We start from the raw sequence: 26,688 nt of genomic DNA on the forward strand, positions 1-26,688 counted from the left end.
CACTCAGAATCCTGCATAGATAATGAGGTTAGAGAATGGGAAGATAAAGACATGGCTCAGAGGCTGAATTTCTAATTTATTTAGCAAAAACAATCAAAAGCTTGTTTTTAAGACATTCAAGGCCTGTTTCAAATAGGTATTAGATGCCATAATAGGTCCCTTTAAATCAGGCTTCAGGCGGGGACTCGTGCAGGAGCATCCACGAGCCACCGTTCACCTCAACCAAGATGCTTGTAGAAGTGGAACCGACACCTCGTACCGGCAGGTTTTGCTGCTAAACCGCCCCCCCGCTCCTCGCCGGCGCTCCTCCTCCACATGTCGGACATCCTGCCAGTCGGGTGGTCATTCCGCCGACGTCACCCTCTTTGCTCCGCCGATCCTGTCCAGGGGCCGTCTGCAGGAGTCGGTACCGCCACCTGGACATCCCAGTAGAACCCACTGGAGCCAGACCGATTTAATTTGTTTGTATTGAAAAGGAAAGGAGTTGGATGGCTGGCCAGGCTAAACAAAGTCAGGGGTGTCTCCCTTCTTCTTTTCTTTTTCACGCCTTTGCTCCAGTTGCTCTCTCCAGCGTTGTGCTCACGGGCCGATGGACCGGGCCTCGGTACCGAGCATGGACTTCATCAGCCAGGCTGCTGTTAAACAGCCCACTGCCCTGCCAGCTTGTCTCAGCCCGACACCGAGGATGGCGAACTCCTCTCACCTGTCGCGCTAATGTAAATATTTTCAATTGACTTACACAATTTGGAAGACAATCTGTGGACAATTTCACACTCGCCCAAGAGGAGGGCCAAGGAAAGATCTGCTTTATGTTCCTCCGCCTGCTCCCTCCGCCTCGCTCTCCCTGGAGCCGCCTGGCTTTTTCTCCCCAGAACATTTTGCTCTCTTACGACTTTTTTTTCTTTTCTTACTCTGGATATTTTTCCTTTAGTCCATCTATTAAAGCAAGTGCTTAAAATGAAACAGTAAACGTCCAGCAGTGACAAAACTCAGTTTTGTTTTTCATAGTTTAATTTTTAACGATTGCTCTTTAATTTGTACGCGCTGTAAAGCCGTAACTTGTGCGAGAGGAATCCCAAATATTAACATGATCATTGCAACGATATTAATTCAGTCCCCTGCAGCTGAAGCTGCATGCTGCAGACACAAACTCAGCTGTTTATACATGTGGATTCAAGTTATGAAAGTATTACAAATATGATAAAGATCTGATCCATATGTGTTGGGAGAATAAAAACCTTCAGCTGCTGTAGTTGAAACATTGATCATGTAAATGTATCAAGAGAAATGTATGCTGATTTTGTTTATTTTAAACTGATTTTTAAAGGTTTTTACAAGCCTGGGTCAGACAAAAACTGTGATTTGTGTATATATTGAAGTTTTTTAGGCTTATTTTGTCTCGTGAGCTGAATTTCTTTCTTTTCTTTTTCAATTTAATGTAGTGAAGAATCAGTAGTTAATTTTTTCAGATTTCCAGCTTGTGATTGGGCAGATAGACTACCGCCGTTTTTACTCCTCCCCTGTGTTCCAGGTCTGAAATGCATAAATAGACGATATTCACCAATTAAATGTAGTAAAAACACGACATATCTTGCGTTTATTACACGTGAAAGCAATTTTAATCAGAGTAACTGTTAGAATTCCTCTTTTTTTTTTCTGTAATTGTCCAACCTTTTCAGATTAGGCTTGCAGTTTACAAGGACTGTTCTTATTGCAGCTCATTTACAGTCTTTAGCGTGTACCGAGGCTCTCTTTTGAGAAAAGGGCTCAGCGAAAGCTCCGCTCCGACCTTAAGAGAAGCAAAGTCTGCAGCATTGCCGGAGTTGCAGACGGGACACAGCCCTCGGTGCCTGATTTGGCTTCGGCCCTGTTATTTTTCCACTCTTTAGCCCAGCACCTTCCCCGCACATTGTTTTTGTATCAAACATCCCCCGTTCCTAAAGCTCTCTGCTAATGCCCGAGGCCGGTTCTTCATTAAAGTGAACACACATGTCCAAGTACCCACTAATGAACGACCTGCTGCCCACCTCACAGAACCTGAATGAAGTCTGAGATCTGTTTCAAAGTCAAATCAAGATGCTTATCTGGGCGGTTTGTACATTTCGGGGGTAAATCAGCCAATGAAAATATATTTTTACATACTGTATGCATAGTTTGACCAAACCGCTGATGGTTTTGAAAGAAATCTGATTATTTAACTTGACAAAATGCTTCATGGATTTCCACATCTCCCAGTAACTTGACACAATGAACTCACGCTTGAAGTTTTTTGATCATTTTGAGAGTTTCAACTGTGTGGTTCAGCCCCAACATGTGTCATAAGTGAATATTTATCCAATGGGTATCCAAATATGTAAAACTGGGAATATTTATGAAAACGTTGAAACTGTTGAAAACCTGCACGGTGAATGAGCTACACTGCAAAAACTCAAAATCTTACCAGGAATATTTGTCTTATTTCTAGTTAAAATGTCTCATTTTTAGTCAAAAAATCTCATTACACTTAAAACAAGAGTCATTACCAGAAAAATAACTTGTTATTTGACAATTTTCACCTGTTTCAAGTACATTTTCACTTGAAATAAGTAGAAAAATCTGCCAGTGGGAGAAGATTTATTTACTTACTTATTTACTTCTCATTACAAGCAAAAAAATCTTGTTCCACTGGCAGATTTTTCTACTTATTTTAAGTGAAAATCTACTTGAAACAGGTGAAAATTGTTGTTTTTTCCAGTGATGAGTTTTGTTTTAAGTGTAATGAGATTTTTTTTGACTAAAAATGAGACATTTTAACTAGAAATAAGACAAATATTCTTGTTAAGATTTTGAGTTTTTGCAGTGTATGGTGACTTAGCTGCACCAGAGCCGTACCTGAAAGTTACGAGGCCTCTCGATATTAAAGGCCGCCTTTTTCTAATGAGAGCCGTAATGAAGTCTGACACTTTTAGTGGCGAAGCAATCTGTGAGGACAGACGGACGCAGGGAGGAGGGAGAAGCACATAAACGTAATGCAAAACGCTGGAAAATGTTGCTGCTGTATCGCAGCATTGTTAGGAACAAACAATGCACAAAGAGGTGCCGTGGCTAAGGTGAAGCGGCGGGGCGGGGCGGGGCGCTGCCTCTGCCTGTGAAAGAGCGGGGCGGTGGGTCCCAGGGCCCCTTTGGCAGGCGGCGCTGCAGCTGGAACGAGCCGTAATCGCCGTCTGAGGCATTCTGAAGAAGGTTTGCTGCCATGCATGGCTGAGGCTGTAAGTGGTGGGCACGGCAGCCGTGGACAAGTGAAAATGGTTTTACAAGTGTGAAGAATTGCAGCCGTCGGTAATAGCCGGGGTCTGAGGCGTCCCCCCCCCGCGCGCCAGGGCCCTGGTATCCACATTCAGACTCAAGCAGACAATCGTGTGTGGAGGTTTGCGGCTTGCTGGGCGGACTGTCTGCACCACGGTGATAGGGGCTCATAAAAGACCCAGTATAAGCAGCGCTCTGCCACCGTCAGCACCTACAACAACATTGGGCCAGAGCCTTGTTCAAACAGAGCCGCTACATTCCTTCAGCACTCCTGAAACAAATTCAAAATGAACTCTATTTCCTCATCTTGCTAAATCCCCCAAAGATCTTGGCCCTGAGGATCCCGGGCTGTTTTTTTCTGAAAAACTGTCTCTTCAGTTAAGACGGATTGATGTCTTGCGCTTGAGCATGTGCTTGTTTATACGAGGCGGTTTCCACTGAAGCCCAGATTGGCCCGTGTTGTCATTTTCAGATTAAAAAAAAAAAAGTTTTATTGTCATTTAATGTAGAGTTTAAAAAAAGCGAACTGAGGAAACAGCTTTTATCACTTCCAGAAGTCAGAAAATGAGATTAAAAACCATGTGTTAGTGGGTGCAGGAGGAGAGGGAGCGCCTGGGCTGGGAAAACACCCGGTGTCCAGAAAAATGAGACCTGAAAGAGCCTTGAGCTCCACACCTATTGTCAGGTTGTGGCTCGGAGCTCCTCCTTCCCGCTCAGGGAAACGCAGGAGCAGCGAGATTCCTCCCGAGGAAACAGGAGCGTTCTTTCTCTGAAGCACTTGTTGGGTTTTTCTTCTTCTTCCCGCTCTTCCAGTCCTTCCCATCCACCTCTGTTTCCACCTAATCCACACCACAGAGTGAACTCATTGTCCGTTTGTTTTAGAGGAGCGGCCTGCTAAACACATTTGCCTGGAGAAACGAATTTCCAATTGGGTTTGATGCGATTGTAGTGTCTGCCCAGAACTCGAGGCATGCAAGGAATCTCGAGCCCAGATGAAGCCCCGTCTCTAACTGTCCACACACTGAGACCCAGCGCCAGGGCCTGCACTTGTAACTGTAAAACTGATCACCTGTCCTGGTCATTTATCATTTATTTATTTAATTATTTATATATTTATTTTAAACCACTGGTAGGAGTTATTGCTTATTTCTTTCTCCTTAAGACAGGAAAAGCCCTTTCCTGTCCGACAGCTACTTCCTTCAAAGACTTGAATACACAAGTGTCGACCATTGTTAAGCGTCGCAGACGCACGCTCAGCTTTATGAGCCTCCCATTAATCAATACATCATTAACACTCGATTGTCTGTGCTGCTTTGCTTCGCTCTCCTACTCGCCGCCTCCTTTCCCCGACCGAGGATGTGATGGCAAATCCAGCTGCCTGGCAACGGTGCAGAGACGCTTTTTCAGAAGTATTTTTTACATTTTATTTTACTTTCTCTGGGAGCCCGGTCTCATCTTCTACCAAAGAAAACAGAAGAGCTGGACGAGGCTCAGCTGGAACTGAAACGTCCTGTGTTTAATAACTGTCTTTGCTCAGACCTTAGCTCAAATGAATACCACATTAAAAGAATGCTACTTATAGCACAACTGCAAATATTTAGGCAAAAACTCTTATCTGTGTCTCATGTATGTATTACATAAGCGTCTATATATATATGTATGTATATATATATATATATATATATATATATATATATATATATATATATATATATATATATATATATATATATATATATATATATGTATATATATATATATATATATATATATATATATATATATATAAATATCCTTCTTTTTAACTTTAACTGCTACTTTTATTTTGTTGTACTTTTTTTGTTTTGCTTGCGATGTATTGACTTTAATAGGCCATTGAATATTTATATATATATATATATATATATTGTACTTTCTTTTTAACTTGAAAACAATCATAAACCTCAATTACATCATCTGCTACTTTTATTTTGTTGTACTTTTTTTGTTTTGCTTGCGATGTATTGACTTTAATAGGCCATTGAATATTTATATATATATATATATATATATATTGTACTTTCTTTTTAACTTGAAAACAATCATAAACCTCAATTACATCATCTGCTACTTTTATTTTGTTGTACTTTTTTTGTTTTGCTTGCATTGTATTGACTTTAATAGGCCATTGAAAATGTAATTTAAGAAAATAATTTAGTTACATGCATATCCTTGTAATTTCATTGCACAACATTTTTTAAGTTTAAAAAAAAACAAACTGAGGACCCAACGACTATGTAGGAACAACGTAACATGAAGTCAAATTTACAAAAACACCACACAGTCACGCTCGTCTCTCATCTTATTAAAGTCAGCCTGACGTTTTTCCTCCTGTAACCATTTCTGCGCTCCAAGTAACGTCTAACAGGAACTGTCGTGTCTTCGTAGGAATGAAAGAAAAGGCTTTTTATCTGGTTTTATTGGCGAGGAGCAGGTTTTTATGCCGTGTATCCTTGTTGATCTTCTCACAGGACCCACAGGTGTCGGCATGAACGAACTGAAGAGGAAGCTGTTGATCTCTGACCCTCAACACTTCGGTGTGACCATCCCACGTAAGTCCACTCCCCTCGTCCAGCTCAGCGTGTGTTTCTGCACAAACCAATGTGCATTGAGCTTTAAATCATCTATTAATCTTTCTTCTGTATTGCTAGATTTTTTTTTTTTTTTCATGTATTCATTTTCTTCTGGTAACATTTTTCTCAAATCACATTTTACATCATTTACTTGTTACACTATCTTCTGGCTTTGTTTGTGGGCCTTTCTAGATGTTTAATCATGGAAATATTGCATCCAGAAGCTTTTAAAACTATTTAAATAAGCAAAAAGTATTCTTTATTTTTGGTAAGGTGTCAACTTAAAAAAAACAACCTCACTTTCTTTTCTTTTCCTTCTCTCGTGCAGAGTAAGAACTGTCACCAGAGCCAAGAGAAAGAGCAAACTAAGATCTTTCTGCTTTTGGAGAAAAGTGATACATTTTCAACAAAAACTTTGTCATGTTTTCTTCTTTTTTTTTACTTTCTCTGTGACACGAAGGCAGTTTTTGGTGCTAAAATTGTCCTTTTATGAGCGTTGTAACAGCAGTACGTGTCGACGTAAATGTCAACCTTCTCGTAAAGATCGCATAACCAGACAGAAAACAAGTCCTGAGGAGGAAACATCCTCCAACCTCCCGAAATACTGAAGGACTGACAGCACAGTTGTGTTGCCGTGGAGACGTTTCCTCCCTCTCCTCCCTCCTAAATCCTAACCAGGACTCCTGCTGTGCATCCGTCCACCAACACAACTGAATTAGAAACAGTCCCAGAGGGACGCGAGCCCCGGTTTGCCCAGAAACAGAGTCAAATAACCCCTTCGGACGAAGGATGGTAAGTTCACTCGTTCCAGTTTCTTTTTGCGTCGACCTGAGATCTAAACATCTGCTCTCGGCGCTCGTCCCGCCGATGCCCAGGCGGTCGGCTCTCCTCCCGTGTAATTGTCAGCTTTTCACAGTCCGCCTGACAAGCTCCAAATGATGGAGGAAACCGTTTCTCTGTCTCTTGAAGACATGCCATTCCACTGCTTCATACACTGGCGACACACTCTGCTCTCTTTCTTAATCCACACTTTTTTCTCTCATTTTTCTCTCCTCCTCTGCCTCTTCCCCATTTTTTGATTCCCTTTTAAGGTCCCACCAACAGCTTTTGCTGTAAATCTGAACACCATCCAACTTTGGATTTCCAACACTTTGCCAGCAGTTCTTTTTTTGCAGCCCTCGAACGTCCCAAAGCTAGCACGTTGGGACGGATAAATCTCCGTGGTTTGTACTCGTACGGAGGGCAAAGGTGCTATTAATTGCGTAGTTATCATCTGGGGCTAGTAGCGGCGCTGCAACATGGCTGTAAAGGACGCTGGAGGACCGCTGATGGTGACGGCTGTCTGTTACATGCAGTCTGCAGCCGAGATCTCACACTTTAAATGTCCCTGGCATTCAAGTCTAATTGGGAAAGGCTGTTGTTTTTTTTTCCACTATGTCTGTTAAATATGACCTGTGATGCTATTTTTTTTTAGTCGAAGCTCAAACACTCGTCCGGCACGAGGCCTGGCTCCCACTGAGAGGAAAGAGACTCGGAAAGCATCCCCTCTCTCTCTCTCTCTTTCTCCTTGTAATGTTCAGTCGCTGCCAGTGGACACATGGATGTGTTCAACACTTAGTGTTATTTCAGATTAAGCCCAAAAGTGTTACCCTGTTGTGTTAATTAAAAACCGGAGTTAGGGAGACCACCGCCTTGTGGTCCCGGTTTTTAAAACGTTTTTTTTTTTCTCCTCCCCTCCCCTTTCTCCTCCGCTTGTCGCTGTAAAATGTAAACCAGCCGTCTACGAAACAGAAGGAGCGCCGCACTAGGCCATTAGGAGTCCAGGGTTAAACGTTTTGAGTCCCATCCAGGCTTACAGATATTTTCCGTGATTTACGAATGAACGGATCCACATTCTTTTGTTGCACTGTAATTATATTTTGTGCCACAAAGCAGATGCAAAAAATAATGCACGTGGATGGTGCGGGTCTAAAAACCGAAAGGGCTGCTCGGCTTCTCGCACATTTATGAATGGAAGCATTATTAATGGCAGTAGTAGGTTATCTGATGACAAGTCTGCCTCCGTCACCGATGCTCCGTGTCCTCAGAGTGGATCTACAGCTGTCTGCCTTCGTAAGGAGCATTATAGGAGCCACATCACTGGTTTTCCATGAACCCTGTAGAGTAATCTGGACTGCTTTTTAAGGAGAAGCAATAGTCCACCCGGGGGGGGGGCGGGGGCGGCCTCGACGCGATGACCAAGCGAACAGCTTGGAGGAGAGTGCAGCAGAACTTGGCGGTTGCGTCTGCAGGTGATAAAAGTTTAATAGTTTGTTTTGGAGCTGGCCGGCGTGTGTGAGGGGTGTAAACCTGCCCCCCCTGACCTCCTGAAAGGAGCCGGGGTGTGAGCCGATCCCGTGACCCCCTCACGAGGGCTCCCCGCTCACGTTCCCTCCACGTGCCGCCTCCACCACCTCTTTTACAGGCTGGTTTTATCGTGTATGTCCAGATAAATGCAGAGCTGACCTTAATGAGAGCACTCGCTGCAGCTTCTGTTCCTGCAGGCACGTTACAGGACACAAATCTAACAAGACACGTTCCCTGCTGAATGTCTGGTAGGCAGCAGGCGTGTGGTGCTGCCCCACTCCTGCTCGTGCACTTCACACAGTTACATATATAAGGGCTGGCATGGCCCGTTCTGCCGCTTTTAAGACTTCCAGCATCGTTATAATGTGGCTCCGTTGAGAACTGTTTCTTCTCCAGAAGTGAGTCAGACAGTCTGGGTTTGAGGTAATCACGAAAATAAGTCCTCTCTCTTTCTCTCTCTTTCTCTCCCTCTCTCGCTCAGACACCAGTCGGCCCAAGAGGAACCACGAGAGTGAAAGTGTGGAGTACCACTTCATCTCCAAACATCTCTTTGAGACGGACATCCACAACAACAAGTAGGCAGGCCTGTGACGGGCTTATGATAAATAAACGAATGACACACTGCCCTGGTTTGAATGCGCAGCGTCTACTACGGATGGGCGATATTTTACCGTTCACTATTTACCGTCAAAAAAATTCCCCACGGTAAGAATTTGTCATCTCGCGGTAAAAAGGATAAATTCCCGTTGATGTTTTTGTGTAAAACTGATTTATAGTTCTGCGTTAAATCCACGCAGAACATATGTGAAGGAAGGAAGGAAGGAAGGAAGGAAGGAAGGAAGGAAGGAAGGAAGGAAGGAAGGAAGGAAGGAAGGAAGGAAGGAAGGAAGGAAGGAAGGAAGGAAGGAAGGAAGGAAGGAAGGAAGGAAGGAAGGAAGGAAGGAAGGAAGGAAGGAAGGAAGGAAGGAAGGAAGGAAGGAAGGAAGGAAGGAAGGAAGGAAGGAAGGAAGGAAGGAAGGAAGGAAGGAAGGAAGGAAGGAAGGAAGGAAGGAAGGAAGGAAGGAAGGAAGGAAGGAAGGAAGGAAGGAAGGAAGGAAGGAAGGAAGGAAGGAAGGAAGGAAGGAAGGAAGGAAGGAAACATAAATTCCCGTTGATAACGTTTTTGTATTGGTATTTTTTTTATCATTATCGGGATAAATGCCAGAAATGATCGTGATAAATGTTTTAGTCCATACCGCCCATCCCTAGCGTCTACTCTTGTTCTGCTACACATGTTTACTGTGTCAAAAGTGTCTATTTTAAAAAGACAGAAGCTGCTCCCGCAGCTGAGGGACAAGAACAATCTAGATGTATTTGGTTTTTGCAGAAATGTGTTTCATGTGAGCGAAACATTCAAAAGACAAGAACTTTCAGAAATGTTCACAATACCAGAGTTTTGTGCCTTAAATGCTGTTTTTGTTTAGTAAACTCGTGAGGCCACTTCTATGCACCTCGCCTCCACACAGCAGGGCCCTCGCCGCGCCGTGCGGTCCAAAAGTCACCCTCAGACTACACAATTTTAAGCTCAAGTTTCAAATAGTTGAGCTCACAGACAACAGCCATAAATCAGAGGAAAATCAGCACCCTTCAGTCAGCAGCCAGTCATTATGTGTGAAACACTCGCAGATCCATCTCTGAGCCATCCCGGGCTGCAGACGGCCGTCTTGCATGTTGATGGTCCGGAGCGTCTGAGCTGCAGCCAGTGAGACAGTAAGTCGTGGGGTGAAGGACCCAGGAAGCGAGGCGGGTCAATAATGAGACGACGACGAAGACGAAGCGGCAACATGGACCGCAACGAACGTTTGTAGATGTTCTGTACAAATTATGGTGCAGCTCGGTCTGTTCAAATATACAACTCCTGTTTCCCACGTGGCTTTGTGCCGTTTCCCATGTCAACTCTTACCAGTCAAACATGGTTTACAGACCAGATGAGGTGGTCAAGATCCTGAGTGTGGATCTCACGCAGTCTGGAGAACACAGTGACTAAATCCTGTTCATGGGACACCAGGTTGTGTGGTTTGAACATGTGAAGCTGAAGCTGAAATTCATATAATTTGACTCTGTGTGGCCCTGTGATGGACTGGTCACCTGCCCCGGGTGTCCCCTGTCCTGGGTATCCCCTGTCCTGGGTGTCCCCTGTCCAGGGTGTCCCCTGTCCTGGGTGTCCCCTGCCAGATAACAGCCACCACCCACTTCACCCCACCCATGACTCAACAGGATGGGCCACATATATACGAATATATGGATGGATGGAGCTCATAACTTTAAACATAACTTTAGTCTCATGACCGCATTAAATATGTTTTTCATAGAGTGTGTGAGAATTGAGCACCGGCAATTAGGCCTGTGTTGAAAAAATCGATTTTCCGATTGTAAATTGTGGCAGGGTGGAAGAGCAGCCACTCAGCAGATTGGGCACACCTGTGCCCAATCGGCCTCTCCACCCTGCCTGGCTACATAAAGAGCAGCTGCACTCCAGCAAGAGGGCTGATGGAGGAAGCTGCTGAAGGTGACGGCACGTGTGTCTTGGGTGAAAGAAGAGAATAGAGAGTTCCTGCACTAAACCCTGTGTCCTCTGTCCTGTCGGTCGACCCCCGTAGCACTAGCCTTGCTACACTGGCGCCCAACGTGGGGCCCGACAGGATGGAGGCGCTGGCACAGGGGCTGGCGGACATGGCAGCCCTGATCCAGAGCCAGGCGGAGCGGCAGACCGCAGCGATGGAGACCTGGGCACAGGTGTGCCCAATCCGCTGAGTGGCTGCTCCTCCACCCTGCCACACAACCCCATTGCCCAACTCGGGCCGGGGACCATCCAACGGAGACGTCGGTCGCCGAAGCGGATGGTCCCCGGCCTGAGTTGGGAAATGGGGGTGTGTGGCAGGGTGGAGGAGCAGCCACTCAGCAGATTGGGCACACCTGTGCCCAATCAACCTCTCCACCCTGCCTGGCTACATAAAGAGCAGCTCCACTCCAGCAAGAGGGCTGATGGAGGAAGCTGCTGGAGGTGACAGCACGTGTGTCTTGGGTGAAAGAAGAGAATAGAGAGTTCCTGCACTAAACCCTGTGTCCTCTGTCCTGTCGGTCGACTCCCGTAGCACTAGCCTTGCTACATAAATAGATTCTCATATTAATTCCTAAAAATCGATTCGTATGTCTAAAAATAGATTTTTTTTCATCATTACATTACAACCTTTGGTATTTTTTTGTTTATGTCTAAAAAAAAAATGTTTTGTTGGACACGAGAATAACTGGTGCCATGTTTTGGCCTTTAAATATGTTTAAAGGTGTGAAAACATTAAGGTTTTCAGTTATAATTGCATAAATTGTCTATATTTCATTACTTTATATTCTGTCTTCGGGTTATATTTGCATAAAATGCTAAAAACCAAATTCTCAAAAACTAAAAACCGAAATACACCGAAAATGGAAAAATAAAAAGCGATTTCATCCGTCTCTGTTTCCTCCCTGGATCTGTTTGATAATTCTGCACCACATGATGTTTCTGAAAGCAGTTCTATCAGCATTCTGGGAGGTGATTGGTCCTTACAGCATCATTAGCTGCAATACTTGCTGTTGAATCTCAATATAATACTAGTATTAATATGTTGCAGAACTACAGTCATATCATTCATGCAACAGCTGAAAAAACAGTTTTAATAACACAAACCAAATCAATATTGGAATCGAATCAAATCAAATCCTGATAATTGATTCCGAATCTTAGCAATCAGAATCGAATCAATTCTTGACATTTGAATCGATCCCCAGCCCGACCTGCAATCTAATGAACACACACCTTGTTTTCTCTATTGACCACTGGGGGCAGCGTGGCACAGACGGTACCAGCCTGGCTGGTCCGTCGCTTCCCAAACACAAGCTTCCCGCCGTGGCCTGTGTGTCCCTAACTGAGTGTGATCCGGTGATGACAGGGCCGGGCCCCGCGCTGGCAGCAGATCCCCAGACAGCAGCCCCAAGGTCTCCCGCCTCTCCTCCCCTCCTCCCCTCCTCCCCTCCTCGCCCCGGCCGCTCCGTCTGAACCCCGGCCGCACCGACACACCGCACCACGGCCGGCCTTGACGTTTGCGGCCAACGACTTGAAATGCAAGTTGTAATGGTCATTAGAGTGATGGATGCCTTTTCTACTCCATTCGCACGAGCTGAAGGAGGGGAGGCAAAAAAAGACATGTTGTTGGGAAAAAAGTGCAAAACATTCATGCACGCAAACACGCACCCAAGTGGATATGTCACAGGGGGAAGCCTGGGAGTGCATATGGTGTGTCAGTCAGGGCACGCAGCGAGCAGAGGTGGATGGATGGAGGGCTGTATATATAGGCCGTGTTGCGGCGTAGGTTCGAGGCATGCGATGTTTTCCAGGGAGTCGGAGGGGTGAGTGACAGAGCTGTGATGTGGGGCGGATGCGTGGAACACTCCGCACTGAAATTACAAGGCAGCGCAGCGGAGGAGGAGTGAGATGAACTTGTTTGCGTTATGCCTCGTTGCATGCAGCAGAAACAATGCACTCAGTGCAGAAACGAGAGGCCACAACAATGTGTGTTTAACTCGAACAACTTTCCCAAGGGAAGCCCTGTTTTCTGTCAAAATGGCAGCGGTCCAGTCCCCTCGGCACGGCCAAGCCTCTGGTGGCGAGCTTTACTGTAAGCCCTGTACCTTTTTCTTGAACAAAAACGCCCCAAAGGTGTGGGTTTTTCTCAACCCAGGCTACTGTAAGCTTTTAAATGAATGTCCTCATAACTGTATATGAGGTTTGTTTGAGACTTAAACCTCCTTTTAAAAAAAAAAGCTGAGTAAAACGTTCTTACATGAGCAATTACCATAAAACTTTACATGGCATAAGTCACACAGAGGCAGTCTTTCTGTCTGACAGTCGTCGCGAGCCGGCGGAGCATACCACAGCGTCCTAATAGCCCCGAATTCTTTCCACGTTGTTACTTTCTACTTGTTTTTTTTTTTTTTTGCTTTTTTTTCCCTCCTTGTTTCCAGTTGAAAACACTCCGGTTCCTGCTTTGTGTGACGGAGAAGAACATTTGGTGGAAAAGAGTTTGTTTGCTTGTACCCGTGAAGTTACGAGCAGCGCTGAAGTCCCTGTCCGTGAAAACGGGGGAAAGTTCTGGCCTTTTTATCGGCTTCCTGCTCTCGCCGGAGCCAGCAGGTGTTACGGATTGAATAAGTAGCGACGGAGAGTGTGTTTATTTAAGAAGAATAGATAAAATAGAGCTTTGAACACTGTCTCCACGCCAAAGTCAGACCCGTCAGCAGCTGAAAGAGACAAAATCTCAAGTAAACCAGATTCTGCAGTCGAATAAATCCCTGTTTCCTCTATTTATTACTCAACAATTGACTCATCTCCCCTTTTCTCCTCCTTTCAGGTTCATTGAGTATGGAGAGTACAAAGGGAATTACTACGGGACGAGCCTGGACTCCATACGCTCCGTCCTCTCCAAGAGCAAAGTGTGTCTATTGGACGTCCAGCCTCACGTGAGTGACTGACTCCCTCCTCCGCGTCTCATTGTTTCTCACCATCCCCGTCCTCCCCGAGGTTTCATCCCTGCGGCGTCTCCGTCTCCCCCGACCTCCCGTCGGCCTCGGGGTGTTCGCCGAGGTACCAGAGCCGTAAACGGCTCATTTTCAAGCAAGAAATTACGGCTAATTTCCTCTATTTGAAGACTTCCTCTTCGGCTTATGTGTCCTGGGTGGTGTGTGTGCACGATTCACATTTATCCAGGGCTTTAAATCCAGCCTTTGGCCCCTCGAGCGCCATGAGGAGAATATGTCAGACCTGCCAATCCGAGCATCTTCTCCTCCTTATTTTCCCTATTTTTTCCCGCTTATGCTCACCGTTCCGCGTTGCTTGTGCTAACTGTAAATCCACACCCAGAAAGTTGTCAGGATCGGCTCTTTTTGAGGTAAAATCAGTCTTTTTCTTGCTTTTCTGACTGTCGATATTGTTCTAACCAGAATAATGCTGATGGCTGATTTTGCTCACAATATCTTGGTACATGTGATGCTGTTAAATCCACTTTAAGAAGTGGACCGTGAGCTTGAACAGTTTAATTGTTCCATCGTCAACCAATCAACCATTTGAGTCTGCTTGAGAATTCCTCCTTCCAGTTTGGCAGCTCTGTTTATTTGATCTTTGCCATCCTAAGTGGTAAAAATAATACTCTATGCCTCCTCTCAGGTGATAAAGCATCTCCGGATGGCCGAGTTTAAGCCTTTTGTCGTGTTTGTGAAGCCTCCGACGATCGAGAGGTTGAGGGAGACCAGAAAGAACGCCAAAATGATGTCAGGCAAGGATGACAAGGGATCTGCCAAACCCTTCACGGTAAGAGACACAGAATCCCGCCGGGCTTCAGTCGGCACAGGCGGAGGTTTGCGTTCATCTTAAAGTCATCTGAAGAAAGAGGAACCGGCGTGGATCTCCTAAATTGGATGATTAGATGAAGTCAAATCCCCCTGTGAAGAAATTGTATCATTTCAGCAGAAAAATACAGGATACATGAAATAAAATGGCTTTGCTTTTATGGTTAAAACAGTAAAATGGTGTAACCGTGGGCCGGCGGTGCTGGATGTTGACTTTAAATCCTGCTGTCAGTCATCTTGAAGGATGGAGCTGAGAGATGTTACACAGTAGAAACGCATAACTTTACACCTTGCAGATTAACAGCACAAGCAATAACAGAAATGTTATCTGGACCTGCCGTGTACGGGCCGTGTTTGAGCGAGGGATGAGGTCACCCCTCACGCACCTTCATCCCAGCCCAGCGGGGACACACATGAAACCAATTAGCCGCTGTGCTGTGAAGCCGCCGAGCCGCGGAGGGGGGGGTGTGATGGTTTTCCCAGCACCACCGGGCCCGGGGCCGTCTCACACCAGCGTCACACCCACAACAAGCGCTGCCGAGGCCAAGATCTCTGTGAGCAACACGGAGAGGGAGGCTGACTGACGGCACCCCGTCGCTTCCTTCACAGTTCCTGTGAGAAGTCACGGTTTACAGATGGTTGGCTGGACTTTAGCAGCTCGTGTAGCTGCAGGATCAGTTCTCTTTATTGTGTCTTATTCAGGTAAAGAGCTGCAGCTCTGGTCCACCTAGAATGAACCGAAGTCCCAAGCAACAGTAGAAAGTATTTTGTTTGAAAAGCCAACGGACCGATCCAGATGCCACTGCAAACGTTGGTCCTATAGAGGGAATGTGCATGAGTGTCAGAAAGACTGAGTGTCAGAAAGACTGAGTGTCAGAAAGACTGAGTGTCAGAAAGACTGAGTGTCAGAAAGACTGAGTGTCAGAAAGACTGAGTGACAGAAAGACTGAGTGGCAGCGTAAACTTTCAGTTTGAGCAACTGGAAAACATCTAAAATGGGAAAGGGCTGTTGTGTGATCGACTGTACTCATAGATTTAGCAAGAAATCGGAGTTATCGTTTTACAGACTGATGAAAAATAAGCTTAAGAGACAAATGGATCACTGCAATTCACAGAAACAACTGGATTCCAGGCACTGAAACGTGGATTTGTGGTTCCCATTTTGTATCAGGTAATGTTGGATTTTTGGGTAGCTAACATTAAACGGTCAAATGATAAAGTTCGGTGTCCTCATCACTTTAATTTCTACAACAAATCCTGCCTTGAAGTCGGACCAAGCCTCAAGACTTTTGTAAGCCTTCAAGCTTTGCTTCGTGTATTTCCCCCGGCGTATAAATTAAGTACATATAAATATCAGGAAACTGGATTCGTGGCCAAATATGAATGTCCATGGACCACTGGTTCTTGGGGTAACTGTACCAAATATTAATGTCCATGGACTAGGGCTGTTCGATTTTGCCCAAAAATAAAATCTCGATTTTTTTCTCTCAAAATCCGATTATCGATTATGATTACGATTATTTTGTGAATTGACAAAAGGCAAAGAAATGATTTCAAATATGCTGTTTTTTTATTGAACATTTGCCCCATTGGGCTTTAAGTGCAAACTTTGCTCTTATTAAACCAAAAATGAATGAATAAAGTGCAAAACTCTGTAAAATAAGTTGAAAACAAGTTTTAAAAAATATAATAAAATATAAAGTTTTATCTCTGAAAAAAAAAATCAGCAAATCAGCACTTGCAAACATACAGTAAGTTATATTTCCAATTAAATAAAACAAGACATTTTCTAATTAAACTAAACTGGGTCTTTGCATGCTAAATAATAATGCAACCCATGAAGGAGGTAGAGGTGTGTAATGTCAGTCATTACATTTGCTATTCACATTTGCAAGTTTTTTGCAAGGAACACGAGCCGGTCTACGGCATCTGGCTTGAGGGATGCCCGGTGGCATGTTACAACGCCCCCTCCTACACTAAAGAGCCTCTCCCATGGGGCACTTGTCGCAGGTATTGAGAGGTATTTCCATCAATCATTCATATGGTATCAATCATTAATATGTGTGCAGACAAGGTAAAAAAAAAAAAAAAAAAATTAAAAAAGTGAAAAATCGATTTTACGATTTTCACGTTTTAACATCGTTCTAATTACATAATCGCGATTACGATTTAAAATCGATTAATCGAACAGCCCTACCATGGACCACTGGTTCTTGGTAACTGTACAGGTCACTGTCAAGTCCAACTGACTTTAATTTAAGCTGATAACCAGCTGTTATCCCGTCTTCTCCACTAGTTGCAGCTGTTTTTGCCACTTCAGCGAGTAAGAGGGCTGGTCCAGTGGGAAAGTGACTTCAATGCAGACCCTCTATACTCTGTCAGCGGATAAATAACTGCAGTAACCACTTAGATATAACTGCTTTTCTCCAAAACAGGCTCAGAATTAACATCCTGTTGTAATTCAGCATCAGTCTGAGGCCTTGGGAACATTAGCTTCAGTTGTCTTCTCCAAGCTAAATGCCAACAGTCCATCATTGATGTCTGTCCCTTTATTAGTTTCTCTTATTCTTTCACGTAATGCAAATATCCCTCCATAGAGCTGCTACGACAGCGAGGCGTGTTTCAGCCAGGCAACGACCGGAGAGTCTGACGGGACGTGAAACCACCAGAGAATCGCCCCGGCTCACGTTGACAGGGAAGCTGGATGAGCAGCTTCAGACACATTCTGTCTCCTGCCAGCCCGGTTTCTCTTCCTCCGAGAGAAATGAGTCGGCTTTACAGCTCAAATCTGAGGAACAGTAGTGTCATTGTTTCTGCGCGGCAGCCCGGTGTCATAGATGGAGACGATGCAGGGAAGATTTTCAAAATGATACCCACTGAAAAAGGGTCTGATGGAGAAACAAGGAGGAGCGGCTGATGTCGGCCTAATGTATAACTTTAACGTGTATTTGAAAGAGTTACAGAAGGCCTGCCTGATGCTCCTTTTAAATAGATAGCAGGTGTGTTTTATTAACAATAAAGCAGGTGTCCTGCTGGGGACGTGATGTGTGTGGTGGTTTTAAGACGTGATACCCGAGGCCGACACATGCTGCCACTGAAGTGCTGAAGACTTTTACAGTCCCGCGAGGAGAGCTGTCCTTTCTAGTCAGGTTTTTACGGCAAGGAGCAGATTGAAACATCAAAACAGAACAAAAACAACAGCTAAAACAATCAGAAGGGCCTCATTTTGTTGCAATCAGAACGTGTGTTTATCTGCGACGGGACAAAGTACTTAAACAGGCACGAGCGACGCATCACGTCATGTGGAAATCAGGGGAACTAATGGCAGGGGTGTTTAAATGTTTAAATATCCCCAGTTTGGCCCTCCGAGCGTGGCACCCGCTCAAACTGTCTCCTCGTGAGAGTGGTCTGTTCAAACGGGATGCCAACCAGTTCAGCTTTTTCACTTCTTCATCCCGTCCTCTCTGTCCCTTTCCTGTCATCCTGAATCTTTCTGATTTTCTCATTTGGGTTCAGCATTCTTGCTCCGTTTCTGTGATCAGTCCCGCTTAGTTTTACCTGGAAGAGCTTAACTCCGGTCCGCGCCGGTCACCTGCAGGGCCCATCTTCCAGCCGGGGAAGTCCTGCGGAGGTTCAGGCCAGCAGGGCACGTCTCTGAGACCCCCCCCCCCCTAATGAAACCATCAGCAGAGACAGAGCAGCCTGAGCGGGCCGGAGCTCGCTAGCCTGGTACTGCCAGACAGCTGGGCAGAGAAAGCAGACGGGGCTTTTGCTGACTGTCATAAGGAGTAAGTGCTTATATTTAGCTCCGCAGCTAATCCATTATGAAGCGGAAAACCACCACGAAACATTGTGAAGTAACTCCTGGCTGGAAGAAGCGTCTCCAAAAAACTGAGCCGTTTAGGAGTTTGAAACTTTTACGAGACTGTCTTTATGTGCGTACACGTTGTGTGCGCGCACACTCGGCCCGATCCTGCGTGTTTGTGTGTGTGTGTGTTTGAATTTCCCTGCATGAATGTACATCTGTGTGTATTTATAATTGTCTGTTTGGCAAAGCGGTTCACTATAAAACCATATCTGTCCAGAAATCTGGAGTTGAACGTTCCCAGTAAAAACAGAAGGCTAAATCAGTGCAGCCACGTTCGCCGTGCGCAGGCGCCGGCGCGGGGATCAGCCAGAGCCCACACAGCTGAAGGCAGAAAGGACCACCGCGGAGAGATACCTGGGCTCTTTCAGAACTCTGTTTATGAGTACACAAGCCCCAGGTATGCAGTGTTTACCTCCGGCCTGATAAAAATGTTATTTTGCTCTTCCCCCGCAGCAAGCGTGCGGTTTTACTCTTTACATAACATGGCCCATTTGCGTATTGACTTGGAAGGCTCTCCGTCCTCTTGAATGGGCCTCCATGTTGGCAGGAACAGGTTCATATTTCCCTGACGAAGTATGAATGATGTATTTATGGATGTTTGTTTGACACCTGACACCCAAACCTTAAACACGTCCCACATCCGTGACCCCGCTGAATCTTTAACATAATCCAGTTTAGGCTCAACTGCACCCACTCAAACTCCTTTTTGCACGAGTTACTTACAAAATACAACACATCAGGGGCTAAAAGACAGATAAATGAATAAAAATGTCAACATAAAACAGGATAAAACATTTTTACAGGGGATGTATTTGTTGCTGCCTGGACAAACTGCTTAGTCTGACGAGCACAAACACTCATGGGACTGTGAAAGATCCGTTTTTAAGTCATTATTTTGACGCTGCAGTGTTTGTCTCCTTTGGTATTGTTTAGATTAGTACTGTTGAGTCCAAACAAAAAGTCTATAGAATAGAATAGAAATACTTTATTGTCATTGCATGTCAAGACATAAAATGAAATTTGGAACACATTTTGTGCCACAATAAATAAAATGCCATAAATAACATAAAATAAGATAGAATAAAATAATTTAAAGATAGAAATAAAAGCAAGGCAGTGTAGAATTACATTTATAGTGTATTCCTTGTTGTATTGATTTCACCAGGACTATAAAGGTTGGTGTCCCGTGCAGTCGCCCGCCAGTGTTCATTTTGGCCGATTCAACATGTCGAATCCGCCACTAGGCATCGGCCTCTACGACCAATCTGATTGGTGTAGGGCTGGCCCTGACTAGCCAATCAGAGTTAACCAGAAATTACGATGAAAACATACTTACTAAACAGCGATGATACAAACGCTAAACTAAACTCTATCACTGCGTCGGTTTGAATTATGCTTGTGTTTGATAGTATTATATTTTCGTTATTAGCATCTTATTTTCGATCCTTCTTGACTTCTTTCAGACGTGGAAACAGCTCAGTTCAGAACTACAGACTAGAGCGATCCGTCATTTCCAGTTGTTCTTCTGACAACGTCACAGATTAGCGCCCCCTGCAGTTACGGGGGCGTTTTACGTTCTCTACGCATGCGCAGAACGTACGCTCGTACTCAGATATTAGCTACTAGGGGTGTAACGATACACTAATCTCACGATACGGTACGATATTGAGGTCACGATAGCGATACGATACGATATTATAGCAGTATTTTTTCAACAACCTTGAATGAGGAACGTATGGCTGGAAAAAATGGTCTTTTATTTGAAAGACACAAAATAAAAAACAATGCTGTGTGTTTGCCCTATTGTTACAGTTTGTAATGCTTTATAACTGTTTAAGTTTTAAAGAGAAAGCCAGGCCAACCATTTTCCACAAACTGAACTAAAAGTAAATGTCAGGTTTGCATTATGCATCTTCAGTTTCATACAAGTAAAAGTATTTTGCCACAAACTGAATAGTTTCTCTCATGTATGATTTTACTTTTTTCTTTTCCAGAAATGTAACAACTAAAATTAAATAAATAAATAAAAGTAAATAAATAAACTATGAAAAGTCCCAAACTCCAAATGCAACAAGACTGTTATTTATCTTCTGCCAGAGCTCAGAGCTTCACCTGCTCCAGCCTGAGGCCGGAATGAACCCCGTTATCGTTTCATCCTCCCACCTTTGGGGACGACACAATCTTTACATCATAAAAAAGATTGATTCATGCTCACCTTAGAAGTAAAAGTTCTGAGCTCAAAACCCCCCAAGAGTCCTGTGATAGTTTCTTCTGAGCGTAGTAAGATTTTGGTCCGCGGGTCGAGGTCGTCACGTGATCCTGCTGCACCAATAGGATGTTACTAGTAAACACAATATATTCATATTAATAACCCAATATCGCGCTACAGTTTGTACCTTCCATAACACGTATCGTGACGTTTTTGTATCACAAAATTTTGTGGCACAATATATTGTTACACTCCTAATTAGCTACGTAAAAGGCGGGTGAATTGTGACTGAGATCAAGTTGCAAAACATACGATCTGTTTCTGGTCTGATTTAACATAGGATGTTATTTATGCTGTTTGTTAAAAAATAATGATGATAACAGCCTGACTGTAGCCACGGCTGCAGATGGATGAGTCTGAAGGCGACTAAAATGTCAAATGTCCCACCCAGATGGGAATATCTTTCAGAAACTGTGAGCTCTTGATCAGTTAACCCTTTCATCCCTTTCATCTCTTTCATCCCGTTCAGCTTTGAGCTTAAGGTGGACTCACAAGTTAACTCCAGAACCCGCCAAGCTGCAGGCACTTTAGCAGCTGCCCTCTCGGCCGCACGTCAAACCATATCACCAACAGTTTAGCAGAAGTTAAACTTGAACTCTGTCAAGTCTTGTTTTTGTTGGGGGGTTTTTTCTTTGTGCAGCAAGTTTACACAGTCGGAGCTCTGCGTTGTCCAGAGAGCTGTCATGGCCCCGTCACACACAAACTACAGTCGGCCAAAAAAATCTATGCTTTTTATGTCCGTCTTCTGAAAATCAGGGTCATGTTTTTTTTTCCTTGGCTTATTTTGGGGATATTTTGTTTTCCTAGTGAATTGGATAACAGCGCGTATTCGCTGGAGGGAATAATGAAAATTCCTTGAGGCTTTGGTGCGCGGCCCGTGCCAGGGTTCACGTGTGGGTACCGTGTCTCTGGGACGCTGCAGCTTTGCTGCTGTTTATTTGCACGGTCAAAACCAGGGGTCGGCAACCCGCGGCTCTAGAGCCACATGCGGCTCTTTAGCGCCGCCCTAGTGGCTCCCTGGAGCTTTTTCAAAAATGTTTGACCTTTTTTATTTCCTTTTTTTCTTTTTTTCCTTTTTTTTTTTTTTCTTCTTTTTTCCCTTTTTTCTTCCTTTTTCCTTTCCTTTTTAATCTGGGCATTTTGATTTTTTTCTCGAAATTTTGACTTTTTTCTCGACATTTTGACTTTTTTTCTCGACATTTCGACTTTTTTATCAAGATTGTCCTTCAACATTAATCTTGACATTTCAACTTTTTCTCGACCTTTCGACTTTTTTCTCAACATTTCGACTTTTTTCTCGACATTTCCACTTTTTTCTCGAGATTGTACTTCAACATTAATCTCGACATTTCCACTTTTTTCTCGACATTTCCACTTTTTTCTCGAAATTTCGACTTTTTTCTCAACCTTTCGACTTTTTTCTCAACATTTTGACTTTTTTCTCGACATTTCAACTTTTTTCTCGAGATTTCAACTTTTTTCTCAAAGTGCATAATGAAAAAAAAAATCTTCCCCCAGTTATAACTAATATACATGCAGCATGTGTTGCCTTCATTCTAAGGCTTATCCAAGACTTTTCATTTTTTGCAGCTCCAGACATATTTGTTTTTTGTGTTTTTGGTCCAATATGGCTCTTTCAACATTTTGGGTTGCCGACCCCTGGTCAAGACCAAGATGTTTTTTTTGCAGCACATGCAAAAGAACGCATCTCCCGATTCTCACCTCTGTATTCTTCGTCTCGCAGGAGGAAGACTTTCAGGAGATGGTGAACACGGCCCAGGCCATGGAGACTCAGTACGGCCACCTCTTTGAGAAGGTGATCGTCAACGACGACCTTTCCGTGGCCTTCAAGGAGCTGCGGTCCACGCTGAAGAGCGTGGAAACAGAGGCTCACTGGGTTCCGGTCAGCTGGACTCACTCCTGAGACCAACACGGACTGTAACAGGAGGAAAGGGAAGAGCTTCAGTGAAAATATGAAAATATGCAGGTTTTTTTTTTTTTTTTTTGAATGATTTTTGTTGTTATATCTGCTGCAGCAGGTGCTAGGTGGAGGGGGGGGGGGGGGCGATGGAGGACAAAACAATACAGTGTACAGAGCTCCTTTGATGCGTTTGGATATCAGCTACCGTCAGGATGTGGATCTCCAGGACTTCGTAGCCGACCAGAATCCCTGTTCTGGACATTTACCAGGAGTTCAGTCGAGGTCACATGACCGCCGCTATAAACTGGAGCGCTTTAGGTTCCCAGCGGCCCCGCTGAACCCGCCCGGATCCTGGTAGAGCCATCAGGTCTGCCACTTTAATCCTCCACATATTCATCCGTCGTGCATTTATAACAATAGACCTGCAGAAACCAAAGGGACTGACTCATGTCTAGATGGTGAAGGAGTCCGTGCAGATCTTATGTCTTACTTTATTTCTGGGCTTCAGAAGTGCTTCAGCGACTGTTGGTCCAAATAAAACATTGCCAGGTACACTCTCAGAAAAGGGCAATAACTGCAATTTTATTTAAAAGAAATTAATATATCTTCTAATATGTTCCAGTAGTTTTTTTTCTCCTTTTAATACCTTTTTATATACGAATCTTGGCTTAAAGAGGAACCTGATCTCAACTGTAGCCGTCTCTCTCTTATGTTTTTTTTTTTTTTTTTTACACAAGAGGCATCTTTTCTTTCAGTGCAGTGCTTGGATTTCTTCGCCCCAACCTAGTTTCCCCCCCAACAAAACACATCCAGACGTACTTTATTCAGGTGTTGGATGTTCCAGTCGGGAGCAGTTTGCAAAGCCACCCTTCGTAGAAGCTGCCCAGCATAACATTTTGGACGTTTTAAAGTCCCAGAACTGGACAGCGTTGGCCGTCTACGAGAAAGTGTTCACTATTGTGTTTTATTAGGGTGGAGTCTTCGCTTTAATTCATATTAAAATAAAAAAAAAAGATTGCTTCGGCACGGCTGCTAACGGTGGCTCCGCTGCACACTTCCAGGATTTTAACTTCAGTCGCTTCTGACTTTATGAGCATTTGGATTTTATGACTTTTTTGAGTCACCCAGTTGTACTTAGGCTCACTACTTCTTCTTCTGCTTTTTTTTTTCTTTTTTGAATTAAGTACTGCACCTTTTTTTTGCTTTTTATCATAGAGATGCTTCATTTCTGAGGCAATAACTGCTAAGGAGAGGTCACACTGCAAAAACTCAAAAACTTACGAGGAATATTTGTCTTATTTCTAGTTAAAATGTCTAATTTTTAGTCAAAAAATCTTATTACACTTAAAACAAGAGTCATTTCCAGAAAAATAACTTGTTATTTGACAATTCAAGTAAATGTTCACTTGAAATAAGTAGAAAAATCTGCCAGTGGGACAAGATTTATCTTCTCATTACAAGCAAAACAATCTTGTTCCACTGGCAGATTTTTCTACTTATTTTAAGTGAAAATCTACTTGAAATAGGGGAAAATTGTTGTTTTTTCCAGTGATGAGTCTTGTTTTAAATGTAATGAGATTTTTTACTTTTTACTAGAAATGAGACATTTTAACTAGAAATAAGACAAATATTCTTGTTAAAACTTTTTTTGCAGTGCAGGGATGATCATGCAGTCACGAGGCTGTTGGTTAGTCTTGTTAGTATGAAGGATAACCTGGTTAGCACTCCAGAGCTTGTGATTTCATCAGCTGGAGAAAACAAGGATTGAATAGCTCCTATTTGATCTTTGTTTTGAAGTTCAGGAACAGCTCCGGCCCACAAACGTCCCAGCAAGCGCGTAGATCAGCATATTTCCTGTAATCCTTCGACTATTCCTGCGACGATGCTATTTTTACTCAGGTTGCTTGTCCCAAATGTGTTTTTTTTTTGTGTAATCTGTTAACTTTGTTTGTTGTTTCTTGACAAAGGGTTATATGAATGTTTCTGCTTTTCAGCGATGACAGCAGTTTAAAGGGACTCCAGCACCACCCGCCCTCTTCCCTGCCACTAGTTTATTTATTTTTTTAAAGATGTCCTATTAAATACGTTGTCTTGCTCATCACATCTCCCTCTGCCACATTTCATTGATCGGAAATCAGATTTGTACAGTTTACAGAACGTATTTTTTAATTCCCTTCCTGTAAACGAGAAGCGGTTTATGAGGCAAGTTGTGTGAAATGACATTTTATATTAAAGAGAATCCAGCTGAACTTCTCTGTGGTGTATTTAATCTGTGAGTGACGGCAGCGATGTTAGTTACTTAGTTAGTTAGTTAGTTAGTTAGTTAGTTAGTTAGTTAGTTAATATTTATTTCGGTCAATCACAAACATAAAAATCAACAAACAAGATAACACAGGTTTTCCCCTGGTCAACATTGTGATTATTTTGACCGAAAAGGTCTGGGCTTGAAGCATAAAGCTTATCTTGCCCACCTTTTAGCAGAATAGAATATACAAAAAGAACAAATTAAGTATCATGAGGCTACACAAAATAATAGTAGTAATAATAATTATAATAATAATAATAATAATAATAATAATAATAATAATAGCTTAAATAACTGTAATAATATTAATAATAATAATAATAATGATAGCTCTGAAAACAGAAAGTGAAAAGATGCTAAGGAAACTAAGGACAAAACCCATTTAGGTTGTCATTTCATCTCATGCTTATGTACATGTTGCAGCGTGACTGGGTTTATGAAACTATTCCAGTGGTGTTTGTGCCCTTGAACGACACTCAAATCTAGTTCTGTCATATTTTAATCAGAATATTCAGACGTAAATGCTTCATCTTGTAGAATGCAGCTGCAGTGATTTTAGAAGCATTTAACTGAATGATTTTCTCTCTTACACACATTTATATTGAATTTGAAGTGTTTTACCTACAATGTGATCAGTTTTAATTTGAAGTCATGGTTTTCATGGTTGTTTATACAAAGAGTCTTTTTGTTCCATTTTCAACAAAAATACGCTTCTTTTTTTTTTTAAATTTCATTGCATTGTTAGAAGTTGACCCGTGGAAACCTTGTTTCTGGACTTGTCGGAGCTCCCAGCAGAGACGGCGAGGACTTGGTGGATCAGGTTTGAAGTAGCGGGTCAAACACGAGGTACCGCTGAACCGCGAGAGCAGTCCAGCCCAATTAAACCCCACTGTCGTGCAGCAGCTCCGCAGCCAAATGACTAACTCAGATGTCACCGGACCTTTTGAAAAGCCGTGGATGTGACGGGGTGGAGTCAGTGGGGGTGTTTAAGGGGACTCTGGAGAAGCGCGGCCTCTGACCACAAATCCACTGGTGGATTCGGCAGACCTCCACTTGGTGACGGTCCAAAGAAATCCCCCACCGATCCAAATCAGATGGTCCGGCCCTCGCGTTTCCTCTTTTCCACAGTGCTCACTTTGATAGCTTACGGAGGGGGCTGCAGCCCAGACGGATAAGGACGCAGCGAGGATGGGGGGGGGAGGTCAGGGGGAGGTAATGGCACCGGTTCAGGCCGAGGAGAGGAAGTAGTTATTCCACATCTTGCTCTCCTTTCCCTTCTTTCTCTCACTTTCCCCCCTAATTAGGATAGCAGAGTCTAAGGGGGACTGGAAGGCCGCTGCCTCTACATCAGCTCTGTGTCGGCAGGTACCGTAGGGCGAGAGCACGAGTCTGCACCTCCAACAGCCATCAAACCCAATGATCTATAACACAAGATCAACAGCCGCTAGCTGTGGTTTGGACCGTGGTTCTGAAGGGTCAGGGGGAACTTTAAAACGGCCCATTTCTGCCCCCGTGTAACATCGGAGTGGGCGAGTGTTGTGGGTCGTGAGCGGGAATCTGGTGGGGAGGTGACGCTCCACTGGTGTTGGAGTTTCTTCTTCCCCTAAAGTCTCGTTTCTGTCTTAAATCAGCTAGTATCTCATCTGCCGCGGGGTTTTCCAC

The 26,688-nt window shown here is 43.8% G+C and overlaps 1 protein-coding gene across 5 annotated transcripts in view; it reads left to right on the forward strand.

Moving 5' to 3' along the window:
- The window catches only part of mpp7a (MAGUK p55 scaffold protein 7a), a 180,955-nt gene extending 158,158 nt beyond the window's left edge, over window positions 1-22,797 (forward strand). For all 5 annotated transcript variants that reach the window (XM_061712949.1, XM_061712950.1, XM_061712951.1 and 2 more), the window contains 5 exons: window positions 5,796-5,876; window positions 8,725-8,818; window positions 13,670-13,778; window positions 14,482-14,625; window positions 22,545-22,797. In XM_061712949.1, coding sequence (XP_061568933.1) covers window positions 5,796-5,876; window positions 8,725-8,818; window positions 13,670-13,778; window positions 14,482-14,625; window positions 22,545-22,724 — 608 coding nt within the window. In that variant the 3' untranslated portion in view covers window positions 22,725-22,797. The remainder of the gene's footprint in view (window positions 1-5,795; window positions 5,877-8,724; window positions 8,819-13,669; window positions 13,779-14,481; window positions 14,626-22,544) is intronic.
- The last annotated feature ends 3,891 nt before the right edge of the window (window positions 22,798-26,688 follow it).

Source organism: Cololabis saira, chromosome 22 (genome assembly GCF_033807715.1).
Source record: "Cololabis saira isolate AMF1-May2022 chromosome 22, fColSai1.1, whole genome shotgun sequence".
In the NCBI taxonomy this organism is placed as follows: Eukaryota; Metazoa; Chordata; class Actinopteri; order Beloniformes; family Belonidae; genus Cololabis; species Cololabis saira.